The 27,678-nt window shown below is 43.3% G+C and overlaps 1 protein-coding gene across 1 annotated transcript in view; it reads left to right on the top strand.

The window, feature by feature from the left end:
• Positions 1–1,502: 1,502 nt before the first annotated feature.
• Positions 1,503–27,678, top strand: part of Sms (spermine synthase) — a 52,388-nt gene continuing 26,212 nt past the window's right edge. The window contains exons 1-2 of the mRNA XM_076562674.1: positions 1,503–1,672; positions 27,351–27,471. Of these exons, the coding sequence (XP_076418789.1) occupies positions 1,624–1,672; positions 27,351–27,471 (170 nt within the window). The 5' untranslated portion in view covers positions 1,503–1,623. The remainder of the gene's footprint in view (positions 1,673–27,350; positions 27,472–27,678) is intronic.

Here is a 27,678-nt window from a genome sequence, read left to right as displayed (position 1 = left end):
GTTTTCCAGGTAGCCTCCCTGGTGAAGTGAGTAGCAGTCCAGTCATCCTTGTTCCACATCTAGTATCCTCCTATGAGTGAGTACATACCATATTTGTCTTTCTGAGTCTGGGTTACCTCACTCAGGATGACTGTTCAAAAATTTTTAAGCAATTCAAAAGGATGACAGCAGATAGTGAGGTAAGTGCAGGCCTACTCCACTGCTGAGCAGGGAATGAATCATATGTGTGAAGCTCTACTGCCCTTGCAACGTACGGGAGGACCTGACTCCAGAAGAAAGGGAGAAAGAGGAGCTGCAGGCTGATATAGTGGGACTGAAGGAGAATAAGTCACAAAGAGAAGCAGAATAACAAGAGAGCAGAATAAGTCACAAAACTGAGGACCTGGTCTGCAGAGAAGGAAGCAACAAATAGGTGGCTATTGATAGGAACAAAATAGGAGCACACTAAAAAGGGATATAGTTTAATAAGTGTTGAATAACTGTTATGAAGTCAGTGCTAGGTTCTTGCAGGATAGTGAAGGGCTCATTAAAACAATCAAACAACAAACATTAAAAAAAAAAACGAAACAAAGCACCACTAGAAACTGCCTAAGGGAAAGCTAAGCTTAATATCTACGGGTTTTTTTGTTTTTGTTTTTGTTTTTGGTGTGTGTGTGTGTGCTGCTGAGACACAGAATTCACTAATCTCAAGTGTAACAACCATTACAGCAATTCCGGAGATTCAGGAGAGGAACCCCACACAATGATGGAGTCATTTGCCCAGAGCTTTTGCTCCTGCAATAACGGATGGCTTTAGTTCACAGACACTTCAGTTTTCTTTTGTCCCATTTTGTTGAATACTACTAACGGTCGAAAATGAGGCCAAGCCTGTAGGCTCATTGATGAGAACAGAAGCACCATGGAGGGGGGAAGTCCTGTGCAGGAGGCTCTCAAATCTGCAACTTCTCAGCTCAGCCTTAGTCCTTGATTCTTTTGTTTTCCAATTTTGCATGAAAATGTATGTCACTTGAATGTCTGTGAGCATTCTATTCTGTTCTCAAATACTACCCCTTACCAATAGAAATGTTATTAATAATCCCAGCGGGTTTCGCGTGCATTTTAAGAAAAAGGCAGGCTGTACTTTTAGATTACAGAGGTAGATCCTAGCATTTTTAAATTTTTTTTCACATGGTCAGGAAGTAACTGGGGCCCTGGTTGGGGAGGAGGGGTAGGCATATAGGGAAGTGTATAGGGAGGCCCCCCGGAAGTCGCGCTGAGCCGTTTAAACCTGAGATGACCTCCTAACGGATGGTGAATGGCGGGAGAGCCTGGCCAGAGCCTTAGTGCAGGGCGCGGCCATTGGTGACGCACGCCAGGGAGCCAGCGCCCCCGTTTCCACCATTCGAGAGGCCTCACACCCAGCGCTCCAAGTTCGGGGCTGGAGGCGTCGCTGCTTCCTCCTCTAAGGAGGCGGGTCGGCCCCGCCCCTGCGCCCCGGGTCGCTCCCCGCGGCCCCGCCCACCTCCTACTCCTGGCCTCCCCCGGCGCAGCGCGCTCCCCGCCGGCCCGCAGCTTGACACGCCGCGCGGTCCCTCAGTCTCCCGCGGTCGCCTCCCCAGGCATGGCACAGGGCCTCGCCACACTATGGCAGCAGCGAGGCACAGCACGCTCGACTTCACGCTCGGCGCCAAAGGTGAGTGCGCCGCTCGCCACCTGCACGGGCGGTGGCGGTGGCGGTGGCGGCCGCGCGACCGTTCCCCTCCGCTCCTGCGGGGCTGAGGCCAGGGCCAGGCTCCGGGGCGCGCGCGGCGGGCTGAACAATGCGGGCAGGCGGGCGGCCTCGCGGCGCCTGCGTCTCCCCCGGCTGCGGCGCGGAGCACGCTGCGGGCCCTCGTGCATCGGCGGAGGCTGCGCCGCGCCGCGCCCCGACCGTCCCCGCCGGTGCTCGGTCCTCGCCGAGGTCGCTCGTGGCCGCACTGCGGGGCCTGGGGGAGCCGCGTCGTTGTGTGCCAGTCGCAGCGCCCTTCCGGGCCTGGATGGACCGTGGGTCCACGCGGGCTCGCTGCCCTCCACGCCCCGCTGGGGCGGGGGGGAAATCCCTTTCAGGCTATGGGGCGCGGCGATCCCCAGTGGGGGCGGGTGCCGGAGCGCCGTAGACCGTTCGAGGCATGACCCGCGAGGCAGGCCTGGGCGAGGGGTGTGCGAGGCGCGGGACTACTGCCCACGCCACCTTTTCCTGTGCTGGCAGGCTGCCGAATTTCCTTCGTGGGGGTGCGAAGGGGGGTTTCCCCTTAAGGGCGGCTAAGGCTGGAGAAGGACCAGGGCCACTTAGCACTTGCAAGATTCTTATTAGTCCACTGTGTAGGAGACAGATCCTCAGAAAAGGGACCCGGCGGACAGAGAAAGGAAGCGATTATTATTATTGGGGGTGGGGAAGGATGAGATTTGGGCGCGGGAATTATAGCCACCACCATCACCTCTAATCCAGGAGGCTCAGAAAACCGAGCTTGGTCTCAGCAGAAAAGGTTGGGAGAATCTATTAGAATCTATTGCATACTGGAGTTTGGAGGGTAAGGATGCATTGCAGGCTTCTTTTCTTTGAGAGAATCAAGCATGGGCGCAGGGGGCGGGAATGATCGGGCCTTTAAAGGACTGCTGCAGACTTGCACTTCCCAGATCATCCCATATGTAGTGTGTTGCCCAAACCTTGCATTTCCTCTGGTTTCTCAATTAATGGAACACCTTTTCTGTTAGGATTTTTAACATCGACTTTATTGCTTTCTGAACTTCTGAGCGCTCACTTGGTACTTTTTTTCTCCAACCCTAAAATATCGCAGAGATCAATAATTTAAAGACAAAAGATAAAATCTGGGGATTTGGAGCAAAATCTGTTTCTCAGTCTGCCTTTTCTAATTGGTTTTGTTCGGTAGGTGGCAATTTGGGTTTATCTCTTAACGTTTTTTTTGAGCCTCATCATCTCTGTCCCTGAGGGGAGGACGAGGAAAGGGATAGCGCACATCTCATAGGGCTTTTTACTGTGTACCTGTGAACTACAGGGTTGTTAGGTAAGTCATTGTGCTTGGGTGGTCAGAATTGAGCTGGAAAAAAAAAAAGGAGCATCGTTCACTTCCCGCTTTTCTTAGGCGAGGATGGAGGGAAGAAAGGCAGCTGGGAGAGAATCCATAGATAAGATGGTGCTTGGGTGGTAGAGGTGGAGGAGATTGTAAGATCACAAAGGCTTTACTGAGTGTTACCTTGGCAGCTTTCAAGGCTGACTGGTTAATGGGAGTTCTAGCACTGTGAGTTTAGTGGTGAGGAATGTGAAGAAACTGGTGAGCAGACCAAAGGCCTCCCAGTTGGGAAGGGGTGAATTTAGGGGATGTGTTCCTCATGTAATCACCATGGGAACGCTTCTATTAATCCTTCATGGGCTTTCTAGTAGGCTTGAGGGATAGTTAGCTCAGCATGGGGTCAGAAAAATTCTAGCACTTCCATGGAAGATTAAATCTTCTTCGCTTAGTTTAAACATTGAGAATAAAGGGTGAGTGCACATGTAAAGCTCAGTGAAAGGTGCTTAAGAGGGAAACATCAAGCATTAGCCCTTAATGTTTTAACTCACACTTTGTTCCTTATTAGAACTAAGAAACTGAAGCCAGGCATTATTGGCAGACTTTTAATCTCAGCACCCAGGTGGGTCTTAAGATATCTAAATCCGCTCCACCTTGATTAGATCCTTTCTCAAAACAACAACAGACAAACAAGAAAGATGATGGATTGGGCACATGGTGGTTCATACTGTAATGAGGGAAGAGAATTCCCTTGAGTTCAAGGCCAACCTGGGCTACAGAGTGAGATCCTGTCTCAGAAGCTTAATGATACCAAAGAAAGCTTTGATAAAATGACAAAGAACCTTTTAGAAAAAAGCCCACTATATTCAGGTGTATGTTTATATGTATATATGATTTGGAGTTCTTAAAGTGTTCTGTCACTAAATGAAGCCCAAGGGATGTCCTTGCTCTCCACATTCACATTTGGAAAATGGTGTGATTTGACTATATCATAAGGATTTTTAAATACCTTTCCTTTTCAATAAAGGGGTGCTTGGTGAGAGATCCATGTGTGAGGTCTCTAAAAACATTTAATTGTTGATAATGAGTCAAAGGCATTACTCTTGGCTTGTAAGTATTGGATGTGACTCAAGGGTGAGTCAAATGGGTGAGTCAAGTGGTTGTGGAGCATGGGTGCATGTTCCCCCCTCCCATTTGTCAGTAATCCTTCCTAATGGAGCAGTTCCATGATGTGATTTTAGTGGAATTAAACTTGAACTACTTAGCAGTGTTATTGTTTCAGTTCCATTCTAATGTAGTTACCAATGCAAGCTGACTGCAACCCAGCCACTTAGGTCTGGTGATAGTATTTAGTGTACTGGCTGATGGAGTAACCAGGAAATTGTTTTTGCTAAAATGAATGTTCATTTTATTTATTTATTTATTTAAGATTTATTTTATGTGCATTGGTGTCTTGCCTGTATGTGTGTCTGAGTGAGGGTGTCAAGTTTCTTGGAACTGGATTTACAGATAGTTGTGAGCTGACATGTGGGTGCTGGGAATTGAACCTGGGTCCTCTGGAAGAGGAGCCAGTGCTTTTAACTGCTGGGCCATCTCTCCAGCCCAACAAAGCTCATCTTTGGTCATCCTGTAGGTAAAGTGTTGGACTCTCAGGACTGTTGATTCCAGGAAACATTATGAGATTCTTCTTTTCAGCTCAAAGCTAGCTAACAAGAATAAATCGGTCCCATGGTATGGTTGGGCATCTTGGGATTGGTGGAGGACACACTCTTTTGTTCTAGTCCCAACCCCTAATCAGGATGCTGCGTATGTAGAGCTCAGTGAGGCATTATATCCTCTCCTTGCTTGTTGGAGCAGTGTCTGGCTAGCCACTCAGCTCAGAAAACTTCTGTTAATTATGGTTCTTCTTGTCTTCTCTTGGGCTGGTTATATCTGGAAGGCCGATATCTAAAGGGATCTATGTCACGGCCATAGGTCTGGTACATTGTCAATGGTGGATAAATGCTAGTCGTGTGATAAATGCTTATATGTGAGCCAGGCATACCTTCCCTTTATAGAATTATGAGGCTGGGTTGTGATTTTGAAAATACACCTGATGCCATTCATTTTGTCTTTGGGACCATTGATTGTGTTTTCTGTATGGAAGGAAGCAGAGTGACTTGTGTCACTTGGACTTACACATTACTTTTGTAATAGAAATCTTGATTAATATGAATAGAAGACTACTTAAGAAATAGTCTTAGCTGAAAAGGTTTGGTGGTAGGGGTCCTTTGCCTGGATTATCACTTCTTAGTGTGGTGCTAGGGATGGAACCTAGGGTCTTATGCAAGCTAGACACAGGGCATTATGCATGTGAAGCAACCCTGTGCCACTGAGTCACATCCCCTCCTTATGACAAATGTTTAAGGTGCATGAATTAACAGTTAACTTATATTGAAATTTTTATAACACTCCTCCCCAAAGTAAACCGTGCTTCTTCTCTCCACCCACTTTCTCTCTCTCTCTCTTTTTGGTTTTTGGAGACAGGATTTCCCTGTGTAGCCCTGGTTGTCTTGGAACTTGCTGTGTAGGCAACACTGGCCTCAAATCTACAGAGATCTCCTTGCTTCTGCCTCCTCAGTGCTAGGATTAAAGATGTGACTGCCATCCTAGCCTAACAGGAACAACAGGACTGGTAAAAATGTAGAATTTTAGACTACTGCAGAACAAAATCACTATTTTCAGCTTGAATATATGACATAAAAATACGATTAAAAATGATTTTGGGCTGGGTGGTCCTGGTACACGCCTTTAATCCCAGCACTTGGGAGGCAGAGGCAAGCAGATCTCTATGAGTTCCGAGGCCAGCCTGGTGTAGAGAGGGAGTTCCAGGAGAGCCAAGGCTATACAGAGAAACCCAGTCTCAGAAAACCAAAAAAGATTTCATTGGTGATAATGGGTAGGAGTGAGTAGTTGATATAAATGGGAGAAAACGCTTATTTTCAACTAGTGAAAAAATATAGCTATATATTTTGCCCCATTCAAATCCAGAGGCCCCTTGGGTTGGATTTACAGGTCCCCTGGGATTCCCTGGATGCCAAGAATAGAATGTAGGTTGGAGTGAGAGCACTGCAATTGCCCACACCTTTATTTTACTTGGAGTAAGTTTTATCAGGACCAGGTTCTGCTTTAAAGTATGCTTTTGAAGCATTATTATTATTTGCTTGTGAATCTTTAGCAGGTCTAGTCCACATTTTAAATATTAATAAATTAGGCCCATTGAGGTCCAGATATTTGGGGGGCGGGCTTGTGTGCAGGCTGGCCTTAACTCAAGATCCTCTTGCACACTGAACGATGGGATGACTAGGATGCCTCACCTATCCTTGAGATTGTCAACCTTTATGTGATATAGCCTATTGGTGTGTAAGGTATTTGCTGCTTTCCTAATTGCAAAACCCCTTAACTTAAGGTAGTGACTCTCAGTTGGGGTGTTTTATCATGCCCTACACTGTGAGAGAAATTTGGCAGTTCTGGAGAAATAGGGCTGGAGACTTAGATCAGTTTACCTAGTCTGGGGGGCCATCTCACTCCCACTTTCCCCCAGGGTACTCTTGAGCAGGAGAAGCAGGAAATATTAGATAGGAATATAGTGCCGGGCGGTGGTGGCGTAAATCCTTAATCCCAGCACTTGGGAGGCAGAGGCAGTCGGATCTCTGTGAGTTCAAGGCCAGCCTGGGCTACAGAGTGAGATCCAGGACAGGTACCAAAACTACACAGAGAAACCCTGTCTCAAAAAAACCAAAACAGGCCTGGCGGTGTTGGCGCACGCCTTTAATCCCAGCACTCAGGAGGCAGAGGCAGGCGGATCTCTGTGAGTTCAAGGCCAGCCAGGTCTCCAAAGTGAGTTCCAGGAAAGGCGCAAAGCTACACAGAGAAACCCTGTCTCGAAAATCCAAAAAAAAAAGGCTGGAGAGATGGCTCAGAGGTTAAGAGCACCGACTGTTCTTCCAGAGGTCCTGAGTTCGATTCCCAGCAACCACATGGTGGCTCACTACCATCTGTAATGCGATCTGGCGCCCTCTTCTGTATACATAATAAATAAATAAATAAATCTTTAAAAAAAGAAAAAAGAGCCGGGCAGTGTTGGCGCACGCCTTTAATCCCAGCACTCGGGAGGCAGAGGCAGGCGGATCTCTGTGAGTTTGAGGCCAGCCTGGGCTACAGAGTGAGATCCAGGACAGGTCTCCAAAGTGAGTTCCAGGAAAGGCGCAAAGCTACACAGAGAAACCCTGTCTCGAAAAACCAAAAAAAAAAAAAAAAAAAAAGAAAAAGAAAAAAAGAAAATCCAAAAAACAAAAAACAAAAAAAAAACAAAAACAAAAAACCCCACACACAGACACAAAATTAGATAGGAATGTAGCTAGAGAGAGACAGATAAAAAACAGAGGATAGCCTCGGGAGGGCCTGGATCCTTATCCATCGGGCCCTGACTGTAGCTGCCAAAGGGCATTTATTTATTTAGGTTTTTCGAGACAGGTGGCTCATGCCTTTAATGCCAAAGGGATTTTAAAGGAATGTCCAAGGGTGGAGCAAAAGACCTTTTCCCCAGTACAGCCTAGTGCTGACCATCTCAGACACCTTGTGACCATGCATGTGGTCAAGCCATACCCTAATGAAGCCCTGCTGTGTAAAGCAAGCTCAGCTCTAACTAGGAAGTTTTTGTGGGCTCCCACAACCTAGCATACATGAAGCCTTGTGTTTGATACTCTCACAGGCCTGTAATCCCAGCATTTAGGTGGAGCATGAAGATCAGAAGTTAAAAGCCATCTTATAATACATAGTGAGTTCAAGGGCAGCCTGGGATACATGAGACCCTGTCTCAAAAATACAAAACAACAACAACAAAACCCCAGAAAACCAAGACTGTATATAATGTTACTCACAACTAGTCTTATAAACACGTTAAAGATGCCTACAAAGCCCTGCTACAGCCCCAAATGTCTGTGGTGCCGGCACAGGTAATTCTTGTTTAAGTTCTGGCTAGACATTTGAATTAATAGTAGAATAAACTTATCAGTAAATTCCTTTGGTCCTTCTTAGAAACATCTGTTTTGCTTGTAAATTGTTGTGGAAGGCACCACTTTCCCCCAAGGTGCTGGTTGTCTAGGGCTTGGGGATTTGCTTCCTACCCAGCCTGTGGCTCTTGCAGTCTCCTTTTGTGAACTACTTGCTGGTGGAAGCATACCTTCTTTGTGTGACTTCGGTAGCGAACTGAATTGTAAAGCTTTAACCGTCCTGGTTCTGATTCACCAGCTTTCTCATGGTCCCTTCTTTCTTTACACTGTCTCCTTCACAAAGAATTCTCTTGTGCCCTTTGGCTTTAGCCTTGGAGCCCTGGGGGACTGACACTGGGAGTGAGGAACGAAAGCTTTGATCCCACCCCATGTTGAACTTGTATGACTTTCTTAAATTTGCATCACAAACATCTTCCTTGGGGTTCATTCTGATGCTGATAAAAATATGAAGTTTACTGTACTAGTTTTTTTTTTTTTTTTTAAACTCAAGTCTGCTTAAGTGTTCTTGCTGCTTTTTCAGAGGACCAGAGTCAGCTCACAGTTGCCTGTAACTAACTCCCAATTCTAGGGGATCTGACACCCTCTTCTGGCCCCCACCAGTATCTCCAAAGACACAGGAGAATAATAAAAAAAAAGACATGAAACAAAAGACAATCTCTCCCAATGGTATCAGAATACTTTGATACACTTAATCCCAAGAACCCCCTCAGCCCTGTCCTGACTGAGTCTACTAAATGCACATGCTGAATGCACTCAATTCACTAATCATCTGTTTTCAGGCTTCTATTTCTTGGCCACAACCACACCATTTGTCTCCATTGGCAGAAGCGCTGGATCATTTGGTCCCTTTTCTCATTTACGAAACATTCCTGGGTCCCTAGTACCTTGTGGAAAAACAAAACTCAGCCCAGAAGATCTGTTCCTATCCAGTTCTTACTCTTAGCGCAACCCCTGCCCCCAGCCTTTCACTTCGCTTGGGGGTGGGTTTGGAGGGGACTCAGAATTGACAAGCTTTGGAGGAAGACATTGATTCTACTTTGCTAGGTTTTCTACCATAAGTGAATTGTGTTTGAAATGTTTTATGAACTGCTTGGAAGAGAGCCCTGGTTAGAGTCTGCCTTTCTTTGGCTTGTCTGTTTGGTTTGCTTTGTTGTGATTTTTTTTCTTTCTTTTTAAAATCAACTTCTCTTTCCCCTGGATTTGTAGAAGATTCTCCAGATAACTCCAGGCAAAATAATCTCCCATTGTTGAGAATTTGTTTTGTGGGCCTGCCATTAAAAAATTGATCAAAATATATTGTATAAAAAATTAAAAATAATACAAATGAATATACCATAATGCTTCTATATAGAGTAGTTCCTATATAATCTCCATTTCTTTAAGCTGCTGGAGGTAGCATATGGCAAAATTAATTTATACTTTATATCAAGTAGCCTTTCCTAGCTCTAACTGGATGCTTCTCTCTTGTTTTAAATGCTTTGGGAGGGACACTGACTGTTGAAAACATATAACCAAGGCCTGAGAACCTCCTCCTCTCCTCCTAATAGAGGAGAGGCACTTCTTTCAAGTGGGCTGAAGCACTGTGTGAGCCATTAAAGAGAGGAGTTTCCAGTTGAATAACTGGTGGGCAATTTGTTTTGTTTGTTTTGAGGAAAGAAAGCCAGTTTGGTTTTTGTGTTGGAGGAGTTACCAGTTTGGAATCTTCTCATCTCCCCTGCATACAATTAAATTGGCTGTATTTGAATTGGCAACTTCTTCCTTAAAGGGTTGAGGCTATAGTCCCGAGGCCTTTAATAGCTTTGATCCTTGGTGCTCTAGGGTTTTGGATTTGGTATCTTAAAGATTAGCATTGCCAATCTTTAATTTAATTGCAACTCCATAACCTATCTACATTAACCCTTGTAGCTAAGAATTCATTTATTAAACTACTGGACATTGCAAGGGTGTAATGACATATACCTGTGATCTTTAGACAGTGGGGATGCTGAGGTAGGAGGATCACAAGCTCATGTCAAGACTGGGCTGCATAACAAGACATCATTAAAAAATACTGTCTGTGGCTGTGTGTTTAAAAATTTCTCCAGTATGGCTATTGGTGAGTTTACTTTTTAGAGTCAGTAATTTATTCTGGGTGTTTAATCCACCATTTCACTACAATTGTAACCCAAAACTGCTGGTGAGTCCTGCAGCTCCAACCACCATTTCATGGTAGTTTAATTACAAGCTTGGTTCTTTTGAAAAGTGAAGAAACCTCCTCAATTGAATCTGCAAACCAAGTATGTAAACCATACACAAATGCTCTTTTAAACTCTTAACAACTAGGCAATTTTCCAGACCTCAGGAAAAGCAGTTCTACTGCCCTACGGTGTGATGGGCCTGGATTTCATTAAATTGGTAGTGATATCTGTGTTCTTGGAGAAACTATTGAGGAAGTGGCAATACTAGTAATCAAATGCTTTGATGTGTTTAGGCCCCAAACTCAAAGGAGCTAGTAGGAACCAATAGCTTTTCTAGCTTTCCTGAGCTGGCTTAACCGGATAGTTGAACAAATGCATCTTAATTCTTTCTTCTCCGTAAAGGCATTAATGATACCAAAATTACACACATTGTGTTGTTGTGTTTGATAATCAATAACATGCTTGGGAAAGTGTCAAGTGGTACATAAAATACTTAACACTTATTACAATATTTAGGACTGAATACTTTGAAACTGTGCCAGCCAATAAAGATGCTCAGATAGATAGATATAAGAGGTACAAATTTAGCTTACTCAGAGATTTGGAAAGTTCTTCTGTCAAAAGAGAGGTGGAAATAATAAATTGGCTTATGATTTGAACCCATGTCTCTATTCAAAGCCTTCGTTTAAACCAACCATGCTGTTGGTTAAAGTAGCCAGTGTTTGCACATATCATAGTGTTCAAATAAGGCTAAGTGATATGCCTGCCCAAGGGCCTTCCAGACCTTTCTGTTGGCCTTAGAACATGGAGTTGAATGTAGGTTTCTGAAATGTAGTTCAATGAAACAAAAACTTTTAAAAAAGATTATTTTCAGGACCAATGCCTTGGATCAGTCTTTGGGAAAGTCCATTTTTTAAAGTGGTATGTTTTATAATGGTGTTTAACGTTGAAGATCAAAGTATCATACAGAGGCCTAACAGAGTGCCTCTGTTCTGATTGTGAAGTGTTGGCAATGAGGTACCCTGGGCCATCCTGTACAAATAGCAGATGTTTCTAGTTTGTCTAGTCTGGAGCAGGTGGCTTTGGTGTCAGAAGACAGAACTTGCCACCAGCTTAACTCCTTTTGGTATGAGGTATAAAAATATGGTAAGACTTAAAAAACAAAATAACTGGGTTGGCAAGGTGGCTTAGTTCGTATAATCCCTGGAACCCATGACAGGAGAGAATCAACTCCCTCGAGTTATTCTTTGACGTCTACAAGTGAGCATACACACACAAAAAAATGTTAAAACAAACCCAACATGTTTTGTGATTTGTTTTTCTTTGAATAAAGAATTTGGTTTGAAGAGGCTGCAGAAAAAGAAACTTGCTGAAGTAAGTCGTTTATAGATTTTTCCTTCCTTCCTTCCTTCCTTCCTTCCTTCCTTCCTTCCTTCCTTCCTTCCTTCCTTCCTTCCTTCCTTCCTTCCTTCCTTCCTTCCTTCCTTCCTTCCCTTCTCTCTCTCTCTCTGTCTCTCTCTCTCTTTCTTTGTTTCTTTCTTTTATTTTTTTTTTCTTCGAGACAGGGTTTCTCTGTGTAGCTTTGGAGCCCGTCCTGGAACTCACTCGGTAGCCCAGGCTGGCCTCGAACTCACAGAGATCCTCCTGGCTCTGCCTCCTGAGTGCTGGGGTTAAAGGCATGCACCACTACCGCCCAGCTCTTTCTTTCTCTCTTCCTCTCTGTTTCATTCATTTTTTTGTTTGTTTTTTCGAGACAGGGTTTCTGTGTAGCTTTGAAGCCTGTCCTGGAACTCGCTCTGTAGACCAGGCTGGCCTTGAACTCACAGAGATACACCTGGCTCTGCCTCCTGAGTGCTGGGATTAAAGGCATGTGCCACCACCGCCTGGCTCCTTCCTTCCTTCCTTCCTTCCTTAAGACAGCTCCTCACTAAATGAAATGGTCTGAAAAAAAAAAAAAAGCTGGGCGGTGGTGGCGCACGCCTTTAATCCCAGCACTCGGGAGGCAGAGCCAGGTGGATCTCTCTGAGTTCGAGGCCAGCCTGGTCTACAGAGTGAGTCCCAGGAAAGGTGCAAAGCTACACAGAGAAACCCTGTCTCGGAAAAAAACAAAAAACAAAAAAAAAAAAAGAAATGGTCTTGGCTGTCCTGGAACTCACTACATAGACTTTGTTGGACTAGAATTCCTAGAGGAGTAGTTCTCAACCTTCCTAATGTTGTGACCCTTTCATACAGTTCCTCATGTTGTGGTGACCCCAACCATAAAGTTTTTGTTGCTACTTCATAACTGCAATTTTGCTACTGTTATGAATTGTAATGTAAATATTTGATATACAGGCTATCTGACATGTGACCTCCGAAGGGGTCACAACCCAGAGGTTGAGAATCACTGCCTTAGGTACTGAATAACTAAGCCACCTGACACCTCTAGGGAAGGACTCAGTCAAGCATCACAAGTGATCCTGTGATACATCAGCTTCAGCAGCAAGCATTCGGAAGAGGAAAAGAGTAAACTCAGGTTACAGCTATGAAAAGAACCAAAGCAGAAGAGAACATTAAAAGAAAACATCTGACCCAAGTCAAATAGCCACCCCTTCCCTTTATGATGGCAACATTGGTGTCTTCTTTGTGAGGTGTTAAAGGTCCCCAGGCACCTCTTTCCTCATGCCTTCATCACAAAGCATTGGGCCACATCTCAGGCTGGCTCCGGGATAGGAGAGTAGTAGTAATTTCCTTTAGCTCCATCCAGAAAGGGAACACTTAAAAAGCGTGGGTCTGGCCAGGCTTGGTGGTGCACGCCTGTAATTCTTAGGAGGCCGAGGCAGGAGGATTATCTTGTCTTAAAGTAAATAGCCCACCTCTCCAAAAAATAGCTGGAGACATAACTCAGGGACATAGGACTTGCACAGCATGCACAAGAAGAAGAAAATGGGATTACGAATTCTAGAAATCCTTTCTAAGACCTTTACCAACATCGTGACTATCCAGCTTTCTATGCACTAACATCATTATTACTATTACTATTATTACTACTATTACTATTAAGAGGAGGAGGAATGTTGACAGCATCTCACTATGTAGCCTTGGCTGGCCTGGAACTCGATGTAGACCAAGTCATCCTTGAAACTCAAAAGAGATCAGTCTGCTTCTGCCTCCCACATGCCTGGATTAAAGACGTGCACTGACACTCTGGTTTCTCAACCCACTAACTCTTAAGTCGACAGATTTGCTTACAAGTTATCTGTGTTTCTATGAACAATTTAAAGATTTTTGTCTGAATATATGTGCCAGACTCAATCAACAATGAAATAGCATTCAAAGAGATTATAAACAGTTAAAACATTCTGTACTTTGTAATGGCAGAAGTCATTTTTGGGGAACTGTCCCTCAAAAACCCTCCCCCACAGCACTATCAGCAGAATTCACATTTGGGTGAGGCTCTTCACAATGGACCTCCAAGTGGCTTGCTCAGTGGCTAGAAGGCAAGAGAAATACAAATGCCATGGGAGAATAGTAGAGAGATAGAAGACAAAGGGACACAAATCAAAACAATATAAGCATGAACAGAGCCATGTGCTGTGACAAATTCCAGATGGGAAAAGGGCCATGTGAGGAGCCTGGGAACCTGTGCTTCCAAATATTTCCAGATGACTCAGAAGCGGGCAGTCAACCTCACTGGCTTTCTGTGACCTAAAGGCAGAGGAGTAGGAAAACTTTCCGTAAAGGTCCACATAGTACAGTGTTCAGGTGGTGTAGGCCAATCAGGTCTCAAGTCCCAGATTCTCAAAGTGCCTTTACTTGTGATTTACAACTCTTGAAAAATGCTTAGCTGGAGGGTCAGATTAGACCTGGGCAGCTAAGCAGGATTTGGCCCAAGGACTTTAATTTGCTGACCCCTGGGTGTAAGGTCTTTTCTAGCTCTAAAGTCTTAATCAACAAGGACATTTAGCTCTAATTTGACAATCTGAAGTTTAGAAATGGCTTCTTAGAACTTAAGCCTTAAATAACACAAGCACTATTTCCTGTAGTTAACTCACCAACTTATTAATTAAATGCTAGAGAAAACTGTCAGTCACCTAAGATGTCTGCTCTTTATGGCGTTTTTGGAACTAACACTGGTAGCTAGTGAAAACCGTCCCATGATAGAGAATATTTAGGGGGAATAGTCTCCATTTTAAAGTTTTAAATCACCAATTTTTGTTCCCACTCTAAGAAAAAAAACAATAGACTAAGAGGAAATCAAGAAAAAGCTGTCTCATTAAAAAAAAAATTAAATAAGGGGTCGAGGCTTTACCTCAGTGGTAGAGTGCTTGCCTAGTAAGCGGAAGGCCCTGGGTTCGGTTCTCAGCTCCGGAAAAAGAAATTAAATAAATGAAGGAAATGACAAACCAGCAAGGCTGGCAAAGAAAAAAAGAGAAGTCAGAATGGCAGTGCTAGGAAGGAAGAAAACGACAGAAACAGCAAAAGGGCTACCATTACAGACCCCACAGGTACGAGAAGGCTAGGGGAATACTACAAACAATGTGACACAGATACACAGTCCCAACTTCCAGAAGAGATGGGTCAATTCCAACAGCACACACTGCCACAATTTACTCAGTATGAAATGGGAAATACCTTAACAGCACTACAGCTAAAGAACTTAATTTGTAGTGTGACAGCTCCAAAGAAAGGGCAGATGAGATGCCTCAGCAGGTAGACACTTGCCACCAAGTCTGACTGATCCTCATGCTAAAAGGAGAAAAACTGTTCCCACACATTGTCTTCTGATCTCTGCATATGCTTCAGTTTCTGTCTCTTTCTCACAGAAACACATAGATAAATAAGTGTAATTTAAAATGATTTTTAAAAGAACTCCAAAGAAATCCTAAAGCTACAGGGTTTCACTAAAGAGTTCTAATCAACATTCAAACAAAAATCAATACCGTTTTGTCATATTTTCTTCTAGAGGACAGCAGAGGAGAGAAGGCCTCAGTTTTATGAAGCCAGCGATATTCTAATACCAAAACCAGACAAGGACAGTGCAAAAAGAGAAAGCTACAGTTCAAAATCCCTCATGAGCATAGACACAAAGCTTGTGACAAACTGGCAGGCAATCCTTTGCAAATAAGATTCAACAATATAGAAAAATAATTACATAAATGACCAAGTGATAACTTACTATCATATCAGAAAAAAAAGAAATCTGATCCATTATATTGATTGGCCAAAGAAAAACTTCACGCGATCATACTGAATTTGGACAGAAAGAGTATTCTGATAAAATTTAATACCTCTTCAAGATAAAGGAAACCAGAATCGAGGCTAACTTCCTCAATTCCTTAAAGGGCATCTACAGAGTGTACTTTACACAACAGCAAATAGTGAACAGCTTCCCTCTCTAAGGGTAACAAGGCATATCTGTTCTCACCATTGCCAGTAAACCCAGCCAAGAACTAGAGCCAGACCAGCAAGGCACACAGAGCTTAACAGCTTTCATAAGGTAAAATAGGTAGGAAGTGGTAGATCCAGGATTCAAACACAAGCAGGTGAACTCAAACCTATTTCATTTATCTATCTTATGGTGTGTGTGTGGGGGGGGCAGTGCTGTGTCTTGGCATGTGTAACGTGTACCAAGGACAGAGAATTCCTGGAAGTCTATTCTCTTCCGCCATGTGGATTCTGGGGATGCAACTCAAGTTGTCAACCATGGCAGCAAGCATCTTTAACCCCTTAAGTGAGTGGTTCCCAACCAGTGGGTTGTAACTCCTTTGGTGGTTGAAAGACCCTTTCATAGGGGTTTCATATTGGTTATTTACATTACATTTCATAACAGCAAAGTTACAGTTATGAGCTAGCAATGAATTTTTTTTTTTGGGGGGGGGTGGTTTCGAGACAGGGTTTCTCTGTGTAGTTTTGGTGCCTGTCCTGGAACTCATTCTGTAGCCCAGGCTGGCCTTGAACTCACAGATATCTGCCTGGCTCTTCTCCTGAGTGCTGGGATTAATGGTGTGCACTACCACCGCCCAGCGAGATAGCATTGAAAATTTTATGGTTGGGGTCACCAGAACATGAGGAACTGTATTAAAGGGTCACAGCCTTAGGAAGGGTGGGAACCACTGCTCTAGTAACTCATACCAATTAACAGTATTTATCTTTTCCCAAAATAAAAACGCAAGCTTTAGTCAGATGCAGAGATCCACAGCCAAGCACCAGGCCAAGCTCCAGGAGTCCAGTCCAAAAGAGGGAAGAGGGATTCTATGAGTAAGGGGAATCAAGATCATGATGGGGGAACCTCAGAGACAACCAAACCAAACTAGTGGGAACTCATGAACTTTAGACCAACAGCTGTGGAGCCTCCATGGGACTGGACTAGGCCCTCTGCATAGCATGACAGTTGTGTGGCTTGGTCTGCTTAAGGGGTCCCCTGGCAGAAGAATCAGGAAATGGTTTATGAGCTAGCTTTTTGGAGCCCATTACCTGTGGTGGGACACCTTACTCAGCCTTGATGCAGGAGGAGGGGCTTGGATCTGCCTCAACTGAATGTACCAGGCTTTGCTGATTCCCCTCTCGAAGGAGGGGATGGAGGATGGGTTGGGGGGAAGGGCTCGGGAGGGAGTGGGAGAAGGGAAGAAAGGGGGATCTGTGGTTGGTATGTAAAATGAATAAAAATATTTCCTTATTAAGAAAAAAAAAGGAAAGATAAAGGCCCCAGAAAAAAAAAGATGTCTTCGTCCCTATGCTTTTTTTACAAAAAGACTCATTTATTTTTATTTTATGCATACGATTGTTTTCCCTTCATTTTATATCAGTGCACTGTTTGTAGTGCCCTCAGAAGCCTTTTGAGGGTGCTGGATCCTTGAACTGAAATTATAGACTGCTATTAGATGCCACATGGTTGTTAGGAACTGAACTCCAGGCTTCTGGAATAGCCTCTTAACCCCCTGAGCCATCTCTCCAGTCTCCAGATGCTTTGTAAAAAGTTTAAGAATTTCAAGGATGACACCCATAGGTATGCTAATGTGGATGGGAAAAAGCTCCGAGGCCTTAACCCTAGACAAAGAACTATACATAACTAAGGAATCCTGAGAGCAGAATAGTCTTCCCTGGGGAAGAGCACACCAATTGGTTATCCAATACCAAATAATCAGCCCTGAATATATATATATATATATATATATATATATATATATATATATATATATATATATATATGCAACATCATACAGACTGAGCATGTTGTATTTAGGAGTGTTTGTCTGTGTATGTATGTATGTAACAATAAATAAGGAAAGAGGACATGAATTTGAAAGAGAGCAATGGGGCAGGGGGAATTTTCATAGGAGGGCTTAGGGAGAAGAAAAAGGGAAATGGCATAATTATAATCTCAAAATGATATGACGTAAAAGTAAAAATTCAAACAATTTTACACTTTTAGTTTACTTGCTTTGTGTGTGTGTGTGTGTGTGTGTGTGTGTGTGTGTGTGTGTACGTACACGTACATGTGCACTGGTGCCATGGCTCCTGTTCCAAGGCAGCGTCGTACCACGGTACCTGAGCCACATTGTGCATGTGGAGGTCAGAGGCCATCCAGCCTCTGTTAGTTAGTTCTCTCCTACCATGTGGGTTCTAGGTGTGAAACTCAGGTTCATCTGGCTTGGCAGCAAGCACCTTTACTCACTGAGCCCTATTCCCAGCCTGCTGTGCTTTATTTCTCTACCTTGGTTAGATTCTCCATAGGTTAGATTAGAAGGAAGAGTGCAGCTTGCTCTCCAGGTGAGCATAGGCTGTGAGGGTGAATTAAGACTCCCAGTTTTATGAAGAAAATGGTCTTACTAGGAAAGGAGATAGGATTTTTTATTAGCATTTTGTTTTCAAACCAAAGAGGGCTTAGAAGTGTATGCCAGTTTTTTTGTAAGCTCCTCTGATTTACCAGGCTTATAGAGGACAGATTGATAGGAATAATTTCAAAGTAAAACAACTGCATCTGCCCACCTTCTAGGGTAGGTATGTTATGGGAGGGTTATTACTGGCCCCATTGTGTCCTTAGAAATGCCTCTTTAACTGCTTTCTGTTGCAGTGGAAATGGGACAGCAGGGCAGGGGAATTAGCAGCACATTTCCATTATGTTATAACTTGGTGTGTTGTAAACTTTTAGAAATAGTCGTTGTGGCTAGTACTTCATAAATGTTTCCATCTGGCTTGCCTGAATGTGTGTTTTGCATGGAAGGAGTCTGGGTGTTATTTCAGTGTTGGCTTTGCATGGCTGTTAATCTAACTTCAGTCGGTCTTTTATTTTCCTTTCTTCTTTCTTTCTGAAGTTAATTTTTCTTGGTTAGTTCCTCTTTCTGAACATCAGGAACCATGATCTAAAACAAGCCTGACATAAAATTGCTGACCTCATTGTCCTGGTCTGCATTTTGCAGCCATACTTTTCTTCTGTGACTGAACAGTAGCCTAACACTGTCTGCAGGAGCTTTGCCAGCAGGATAGTTGCACAGGAACAGTCCTGTGGTCCCCTCACACTGTCCCCAGAACTTGGAAGAGTGCTGTTTAGACATTTGCTGTTGGATGATGAGAACGGATGGAAGAGACTCCCTACCTACCCTGTAGTCCCTTTACCTGGTGTCTTGCAATTGTGCCTGAGCCTAGCAGGGACTTGTGTTGGAGGAACTTTCTGTCTTGCCTTGGTTATCTCTGAATAAACAGGAATAGGAAGGCTCAGCTCATTTCTTTGGGTTTATTCTGACCTCTTTATTAAGTTATGATTCACATTGTAGTAGACACCACAAACTATATTTTTAAAAGGTTTTTAATTTTATGGGTATGTGTGCATAACTGTGTGTTTGGGTGCCTGAAGAGGCCAGAAGGAGGCATAGTAATCCCATGGAGCTGAAATTATATAGGTGGTAGTGAGTTGCTTGATGTGGGTGTTGGGAACTGAACCCAGGTCCTCTGGAAGAGCAACAGCAAGTGCTTTTTTATTTTTTATTTTTTATTTTTTTTTGGTTTTTTGAGACAGGGTTTCTCTGTGTAGCTTTGTGCCTTTCCTAGAACTCACTCTAGCCCAGGCTGGCCTTGAACTCACAGATACGCCTGCCTCTGCCTCCCGAGTGCTGGGATTAAAGGCATGCACCACCACCGCCCGGCAACAGCAAGTGCTTTCAACCACTGAGTTATCTCTCCAGCCCAGAACCTGTATTTTCTTAAAGGTATTGAGTCTTTACTTTGGCTCACAAGATAACTAAAAACAAGATGAAAGCTGGCATCTCTGTCTTCGTTTTTTTCTTTCTTTTTTTTCTTTTCTTTAGGTCAGACTCCTCCTTGATTCTGATAATCACTAAGGAGTGTCTGTCTACCTAACCTATCTCATGCCCCTTTAAGGCTGAGAAGAGCCATTGACCTAAGCTCACATTTAGCCTAGATTACTAGAACAATAAGATCTTGCAGGTCAAGCTTAGCATATTAGAATTGCTGAGATCAGGTTTCTTTGCTTCAGTTAAAACTTCGTTTGCAACTTGATATATGATTCCCTGGTTGTATGATAGTTTTCAATATAATATCCATAGAGTTCTGTGACTATCACCATAGTCAGTTTTAGAACATTTTCATTGCTTCAGAAAGAAACCTTGTTACTCCTTAGCTATCAGCCCAGTTTCTTCTGACTTCCTTATCACTGATTCCTCCCAGGCTTTTGGGTTTATTGGTCTATCAAGAAAAACAAAACAAAACAAAACAAAACAAAACAAAACAAAACAAAACAAAACAAAAAACCCAGAGTTGGTTAAGTGTGAAGAAAACGACATGGCTTAAGCCTAAGTTCTTTAGTTCTGGAAACTCACTAAAGTGAGTCTAGGGTTTAGGAGAAAGAACTTGTGTGTGTTGGTAGTTCCCCTTTAGGCAGCTGCAGAGTGCCTCTCAATGTAAAAGGTTCAGAGCTTTGAAAATACCAAGAGTAGGTAGGCCCTTGGAGTGGCTTTTGCTGCAGTTGCTGTAGGAGTGGCCTTCTGTCTCCTGGCTCCTTTCAGTCTGTGAGGATGAGAATGGTTAAACATCCCATGGAGTTTAAGTGGCTTGAGCCCTACTGTGGGAGAGCAGTTTTGGTGGGGGATTAATGATGAGGTGTGGAATTCCCAGGCTTTATAATGAAAAAATGCTAGACCAGAATAGAAATTCACCACCACCACCCATTTCAGAAGCCAGATGCTGTGTGAATGTGAAAGCCAAAAACAGTGCAGACCAAAAAAAAAATTGTTCCAATTCCTTTCTCTTACAGAGGAGACTTAAGATTGCCCATGGGATGACCAGCTGAGTGCCAACTGTGGAGTTCCATGCCTCTGTATGAAAGATGGCATCTGTTCACAAGACACAGCTGGAGTTTTACAACTTTGGAAATTTCTCAACTGTGTTCATGGCCTAAGAGTAGTTTTTGAATTTGAAAAGTGTAAAGCCACACATCGAAGTCCCAAGTGGCTGAATAAGTGCCTCCTCTCCATGTGTTAGAATTGCCAAATTCCCTAGGGCAACCTCGAATATACTCAAGTTTGATAAGGTGCATTTTGGCCTAAAGGTGAAGAAGGGCCTTGGACTATAACTGAAGGAGCGGCAAGTTTCCTGTCTTATCAGCATCTTGGGTTTTTAGTCAGTATGTCTCCTTGGGCTCCTAAGGTTGTTACAGCTAACCTGTCGCTCACCCTATGGCAGCACAAGCAGCTGGTCTATTTTATGGTTGAGGAAGTGAGGTCTCCAAGTGAGATGTGTCCCAGCCAGGGAATTTGGGTGGGGCAGAGGCTGTATTGGGGGTTTGTAGGAAAAGGTTGGTAGGAAGGGACCATTTTGGAGACATCTTAAGTGGCCAATGGAATGGGTAGAATATCACTCACCAGAAATACTTGAGTTCAGAAGTGTTTCAGATTATATGTTAAATATTTTTTAGGGTTTTTTTTTGAATATTTACATTTACAGATTTGGTGATGGGATACAAGTTTAATACAACATATATATATGGTCCTATAGCTATTTACTTCTTTGTGTTTCATATATAACTTATATACAGTCTGAAGTTGGTATTACAATTTCACAAAACATTTTGAGTACACTTGAGGTTTGACTGATCTGTTACATAAGGTCAGATGTTGATTTATGTGCTTGTGAGCGTCATCATGTCAGTACTCAAAACTGTCCCATTTTGGAGGAATTTGAATTTTAGGTTTTGAGACTACAGAGCATCATCTTATATAACTAGAAGAACAGTAGAAGAACAGACAGCATGAACCGGCTTGTGATTTCAGATTGGAACTATGTGAACAGTTGCCCCAGGAGGTGGAGTCCAGCAGCATAGACAGGTTTGGCCTTCAGCCATCTGGAGCGAGGGTCAAAAGAGGAGGTTCTCAAAGAGAGTCCTGTAAATGGATCCCTGGTAGAAAATGAGTCAGGGAGAGATGCCAGTCCCCCCCCCCCACTCGTGTGTGTGTGTGTGTGTGTGTGTGTGTGTGTGTGTGTGTGTGTGTGTGTGTGTAAGAAGGGGTATGTTTGAAGGCCAGAGGTCATTCCTCAGGTTCTTTCCACCTTATTTATTGAGACAGAATCTCTCAGTGGTTTTGGGCTCAGGTTAGGCTAGCTGGCTAGTGAACCCCAGGGATTTTCCTAGCTCTACCTTTACCTCCCCAACACTGGGATTATAAGTGTTCCACCATGCCTGGCCTCAGTTTTTAAACATGGGTTCTGGGGATTGAACTCAAGCCCCTATTCTTGTATAGCAGCACTTTATTGACTGAGCTCTTTTTCCAGCCTGACATTTAGGTCTCTATTACTTTTCTTTCCTCTCCATTCCTAGCGGCCTTCCCTTCCTTCCTTCCTTCCTTCCTTCCTTCCTTCCTTCCTTCCTTCCTTCCTTCCTTCCTTCCTTCCTTCCTTCCTTCCTTCCTTCCTTCCTTCCCTCCCTCCCTCCCTCCCTCCCTCTCCTTCCTTCCTTCCTTCCTTCCTTCCTTCCTTCCTTCCTTCCTTCCTTCCTTCCTTCCTTCCTTCCTTCCTTCCTTCCCTCCCTCCCTCCCTCTCTTTTCTTTCTTTCTTTCTTTCTTTCTTTCTTTCTTTCTTTCTTTCTTTCTTTCTTTCTTTCTTTCTTTCTTTCTTTCTTTCTTTCTCTCTCTCTCTCTCTCTCTCTCTCTCTCTCTCTCTCTCTCTCTTCCTTCCTTCCTTCCTTCCTTCCTTCCTTCTAGTGGTGGTATATATGGACCACATCATCATAAGTTATTGTCAAGTAAACAGATCAGGCAGCATCCTAGAAATGGGGACATTGCATTGTTCATTAGACAAAAGACACATTTTTATCCTGGGAGAGGTCACTGTTTTGGAGCCTTTTGGAAGATTCTTAGTAATAATTCAAAGGTTATATTATAACCCAGCCTTCTTGCCCAGCCACTGTAATGAATTTTCTCAGAACTGCCAAACAGCAGTTTACTGGCCTACTTTAGATTACTATGCCTACTTCAAAGTACATTTATCTCTTAGCCTTTGGATCTTCTTAACACTTTCTCCTGATTTGTAGGCATTTATGATGCCACTGTCCTCCCTTGTTTTGTCAAATTTGGGTATACTCCAATCTCACACTCATTTCACCGTGTTTAGAGTATCTAGTAGTTCTCAAAAGTATTACTACTCTTTCTTCTGTTTTTTTGAACTTGGGCCAACTGGACACTTTTTTTTCTTGGCAAGGGGACATGCATCCTTGACATCTGATAGGTATGACTAGGGCTTTTAAAGCCCTGAAAGGGAATAGTTGGTCCTTCACACATTGTTGCTCTCACCCCCAATTTGAGTATTGAGAAATGCTGATAGAGCAAAACCCAGTTTCTTGGGTCAAGTTACATGTTGTGTACTAGACAGCCATGAAGGTTAGGTTTTCATTAATTGCAGAGCATTTTCTGGAGCATTTCTGGGACACTTACGACTTCAATTAATAGAATTTTGACTTTATTTTGAAAATACTTTTCTTTTCTTTTCTTTCCTTTCTTTCTCTCCCTCTGTCTCTCTCTCTTTCTTTCATGTGTCTGTCTGTCTTTCTGTCTGTCTGTCTGTCTATGAATGACAGTCTCAACAGCTCTGACTTGCCTCTGCTTCCCTGGGATTAAAGGCATTTACCACTATGCTTGGCTAGGCTTTATTTTTGTTGCTCGAGAATTTCAAATGTGCAAATAATATGTTTTTTTGTTGTTTGTTTTTTGTTTTTTGAGACAAGGTTTCTCTGTAGCTTTGGAGCCTGTCCTGGAACTCACTCTGTAGCCCAGGCTGGCCTCGAACTCACAGAGATCAGCCTGCCTCTGCCTCCCAAGTGCTGGGATTAAAGGTGTGCGCCACCACCGCCCAACTAAATAATATGTTTTTATCAAATCCACACCCTGAGTATGTTATGTAGCTTTTTGAACTTGAGTGTATTTAGTATGAAAATTCTGGGTAGAGGTTCCTTATTTCTTAGTACTGGGCCTAGAACTCAGGACTTCACATGCTAAGAGGTATATCCTCAGCTCTTTTTTTTCCTTTTGAATAGGATGGTTTAGATCTATTACATATTGGAAATTCCCAGGAAGCTTTTAAAAATACTGGTGCTTGGGTCCTACACTAATGTTTTTATTTAAATGGTCAAGCAGATGGCATTGAAATTTTTAATAATTCTCCAGGTGATTATAATGTGCACTTAGGATTGAACACTACTGATCTAGATGATTTCAAAACTATGTAGAGACGGAGTAATAATGATTGTGAATTTAGTCAAATGAAAATGGATTTCATTGACCTGTACAATATCTATTGAGCACCTGAGATCAAGATAAGTAAGCCACCACCCAACTTTAAGTGAACTGGAGCTCAGAGCTCTTGCTTTCAGTTTTTCCATTAAACCCTGATTTTTGTAAAGGGATACCGGGAGGCTGTTCAGCCCCATCCTCCCCTCTGGACTCTTTAGGGCCTGGAAGCAGCAGAGATAGTAAGAGAGGCCCCAGCTCAGGAAGAAAATGAATGTGATGTCAAGTGGCAGTAAAGCAAATAGAATGATTCCAATAGCCCCCTACAGACACCTTCCTAGCTGTGCTGGCACACTCAGACACCCACAGGAACCAGGAGACACACACACTGGGCATGGGAGCAATTAAAGAACTGGCCTGCCAGAAATATATTCATTCAGACCTGCCTGGTTTTCCTCAGTTGGGGGTGGGTGTGGGGTTAATGCCCATAGTGTGGAAACAAGTAACACTTGAAATTGGATTTCTTTTTTACCCTTTGATCTTTATCTTGAAACCTAGCCAGAGGGCTGCTTTTAGTCCATATGATGCCTTTTGGCTAATTGTGCCAGTGAGAAAAAGGGATGGCTACCATGCTGGCCAGCAATCAAGAACTCTGCACTACATCTAAGGCATCCCAGTTTTTTGGCCCAAGTAACTGAGTTTATACTAGTTCCCCAGGCTAGGTTCCTGGTACATCACATCCAGGATAATGCTGCATTTTCCCCTTCCACTTGTTTTGTTTTGTAGCATGCCAACAAGAACACAGCCTTGAGGCCATTTACCAAGAGTGATTATTTGTTTTATACACTCTCAAAACAGAAAACATCTGTCTAGCCAAGGAGAACTGTGTAATGACATAGTGATTTCTACATTTAGGGTAGCTTCTGTTGGTCTGGGTGTTCTTTTCCTTCTTGCTCTGTGCTTAGCTCTCTCACTTGCACAGTGGACTGATCCATCAGGCTATGGTGCGAAATAAACTGAACCTGAACAGGTTTAGTTCATGTGATCAAGTTTGCAAATCAAATGTTTCCCCTTTTTATTTTTATTTATTTTTTTATGTGTATGGGTGTTTTGCCTGCATGTGCGTCTTAGTTAGGGTTTCTATTGCTGCAAGAAAACACCATGACCAAAAAGCAAGTTGGGGAGGAAAGGGGTTATTTGGTTTATACTTCCACATTGCTGTTCATCATTGAAGGAAATCAGGACAGGGACTCAGGGTAGAAATCTGGAGGCAGGAGCTAATGCAGAGGCAATGGAGGGATGCTGCTTACTGGCTTGCTCCTCATGGCTTGCTCAGCATACTTTTTTTTATAGAACCCAGGACCTCCATCCCAGGGATGGCACAAAATGGGCCTTACAGGTGAATCTTTTTTAAATTTTTAATGGTTTATTTTTATTTTATGTGCATTGATGTTTTGCCTGAATGTATGCCTGTGTGAGGGTGTTGGATCTGGAGTGTGAGGGTGTTGGATCTGTCTATAACTGGAGTTATAGACAGTTGTGAGCCACAATGTGGGTGCTGGGAATTGAACTCCGGTCCTCAAGAAGAGCAGCCAGTGCTCTTAACCACTGAGCCACCTTTGCAGCCTCCTTACAGCCAAATCTTATGTAGCCATTTCTCAATTAAGGCTCCTTCCTTTCAGATAACTCTAGTTTGTATGTCAACTTGACATAAGTTGATATTGTACCAGCAATATCATGGTACATGCAGTGCTCACAGAAGCCAGAAGGGTGTTGGATCCTGCCTGGAATGGTAGTTACAGATGGTTTTGAGCCATCATGTGGGTACTGAGAGCTAAACTCAGGTCCTCTCCAAAGAAGCCAGCCAGTACTTATAACCATAGTACCACCTCTCCAGCCCCCGGAAATACTTTTTAGGGGAGATGGGTTGTCTTAAATGCTGTAGTTCTGGAGACACAATTCAGACTGTTTTAATTTCCTAAAACCAATTTCAGAAGAGTAAAGCAAGCTGGATTATTTTCTGCCAAATGGGTTTGCCAAAGGTACGGTTTTGCTAGGAAGAGAATTCAGTGAGTCATTGGCTACTGCTTGTATTCCCAGCTGCTTTTGTTGGGATGGGTTTATGGCATGATTCTGTGGCCTTCCTTTCTGTCTGATTTGAAGCTTTGTCTTGGAGGTGACCTAAGTTCCTTCAGTTTGGCTATCAAGTCACTTGCCCCTTCTTTCTCCCTGTGTCTTCTGTCTCTTAAAAGGACACTTAGTGGGTTTAAAGCCCACTTAGACAGTCTAGATGCTCTTATCTGGTGAAATGTAAGTCATTTATATCTGCAAAGATGTTTCCTAATAGAGGCCCGTTTCTTTTCTTTCCTTTTTTTCTCATGAGGAGCCAGTCTACAGAAGCTCCAGGAGGAATAGTAATTTCTCTTGGAATTGGTTCTTCATTTACCTTTGTCAGGAAAGGGCTGCTTTGCAGATATAATTGCAGCAGAATAAACTGAATTTTGTTCTTTTACGTATTGCCATGTTATTGAAGATTCTGACTTTGCCAAATGAGTTTGTGGGAGGTTAATGAGTGCTTATTTTTGGTTGTTGTTGTTGAGACAGGCCTTCACACTGTAGCCAAGGCTGGCCTGGAACTCACATTGGAGCAAGACTGGTATTGAACTCCCGACACATCCTCCTGTCTGAGCCTCCAGAGCCACACCATGCATGTCCAACCAGTTCATGATGCCAAGCTCTACTTTTGAGGGACAAGTTGTGAGGTGGGGCAGGGTGGAGAGGGGAAATGCTCACAACACAGTAGTTCCTTCTGTTGGGATTGTTGAGTTTTTGCTATTTCCAAGTATGTTACTGGATGTCACTTTTTAATTCCTACTTTTCATCTGTATCAGCAACAGTTTCCTTTTGTAAACATCTAGAAAATAAAACAAAAATTCCTATTATGAGTGAGACTCATCAATAATCGGTATGCATCCCCCTGCTAGAACTATGTGTTCCCATTAATTTATTTAGCCTAAAATGGAATCGCATTCTCTTGAAATCTTTAGTTTCATTGGATTGTTATTTCTCTGTGTCTTTGGCATACCTATTTGTGGTCAGTTCTTGCGTTCTTATCGGGTAGCCAGGTGTTCTTTTTAGCCTTTCCGTGCAGGGTGGAGAAGGTTCAGTCATCAAATCATGTCACATTAGCTTTTCTTATTTTATATTTAATTTTAATGTTTCATGTTGCTGGGGATGGAACGCAGGGCCCCAGCCATGCTAGGCAAGGGCTCTACTACTGAACTCCACACCTTAGCCTTTAGCTTTCCTTCTGCACGTGTTTTTCCTAATCACCTTCCCTCATTTCCTGTCTTCCAGCTGACGGTGAGGCCATTCTGAAAGGCCTTCAGTCCATTTTTCAGGAGCATGGGATGGCAGAGTCAGTGCACGCCTGGCAGGACCATGGCTATTTAGCAACCTACACGAACAAAAATGGCAGGTAAGGTAATCTCATGGATTTTAGATGGGAGCAAAGTTGGGGCTAGGGATGATAGCCAAGCTTTTTTTTTTTTGTCCCTTGACATCTTTTAGAGGAGGCTAAAATTCAGTGCTTTCATAAAATTCTTCTGCCTAGGCATTTTCCCGCCAGAGCAGAAGGCCACTGGACCTGGACCTCTGTATTTCTTTAAAGCCCTAGTGATTCTCC

This window comes from Peromyscus maniculatus, chromosome X (assembly GCF_049852395.1).
Source record: "Peromyscus maniculatus bairdii isolate BWxNUB_F1_BW_parent chromosome X, HU_Pman_BW_mat_3.1, whole genome shotgun sequence".
NCBI classification, from domain to species: domain Eukaryota; kingdom Metazoa; phylum Chordata; class Mammalia; order Rodentia; family Cricetidae; genus Peromyscus; species Peromyscus maniculatus.
The sequence above is the reverse complement of the archived record's forward strand: the minus strand, read 5'-3'. Positions and strand labels throughout refer to the sequence as shown.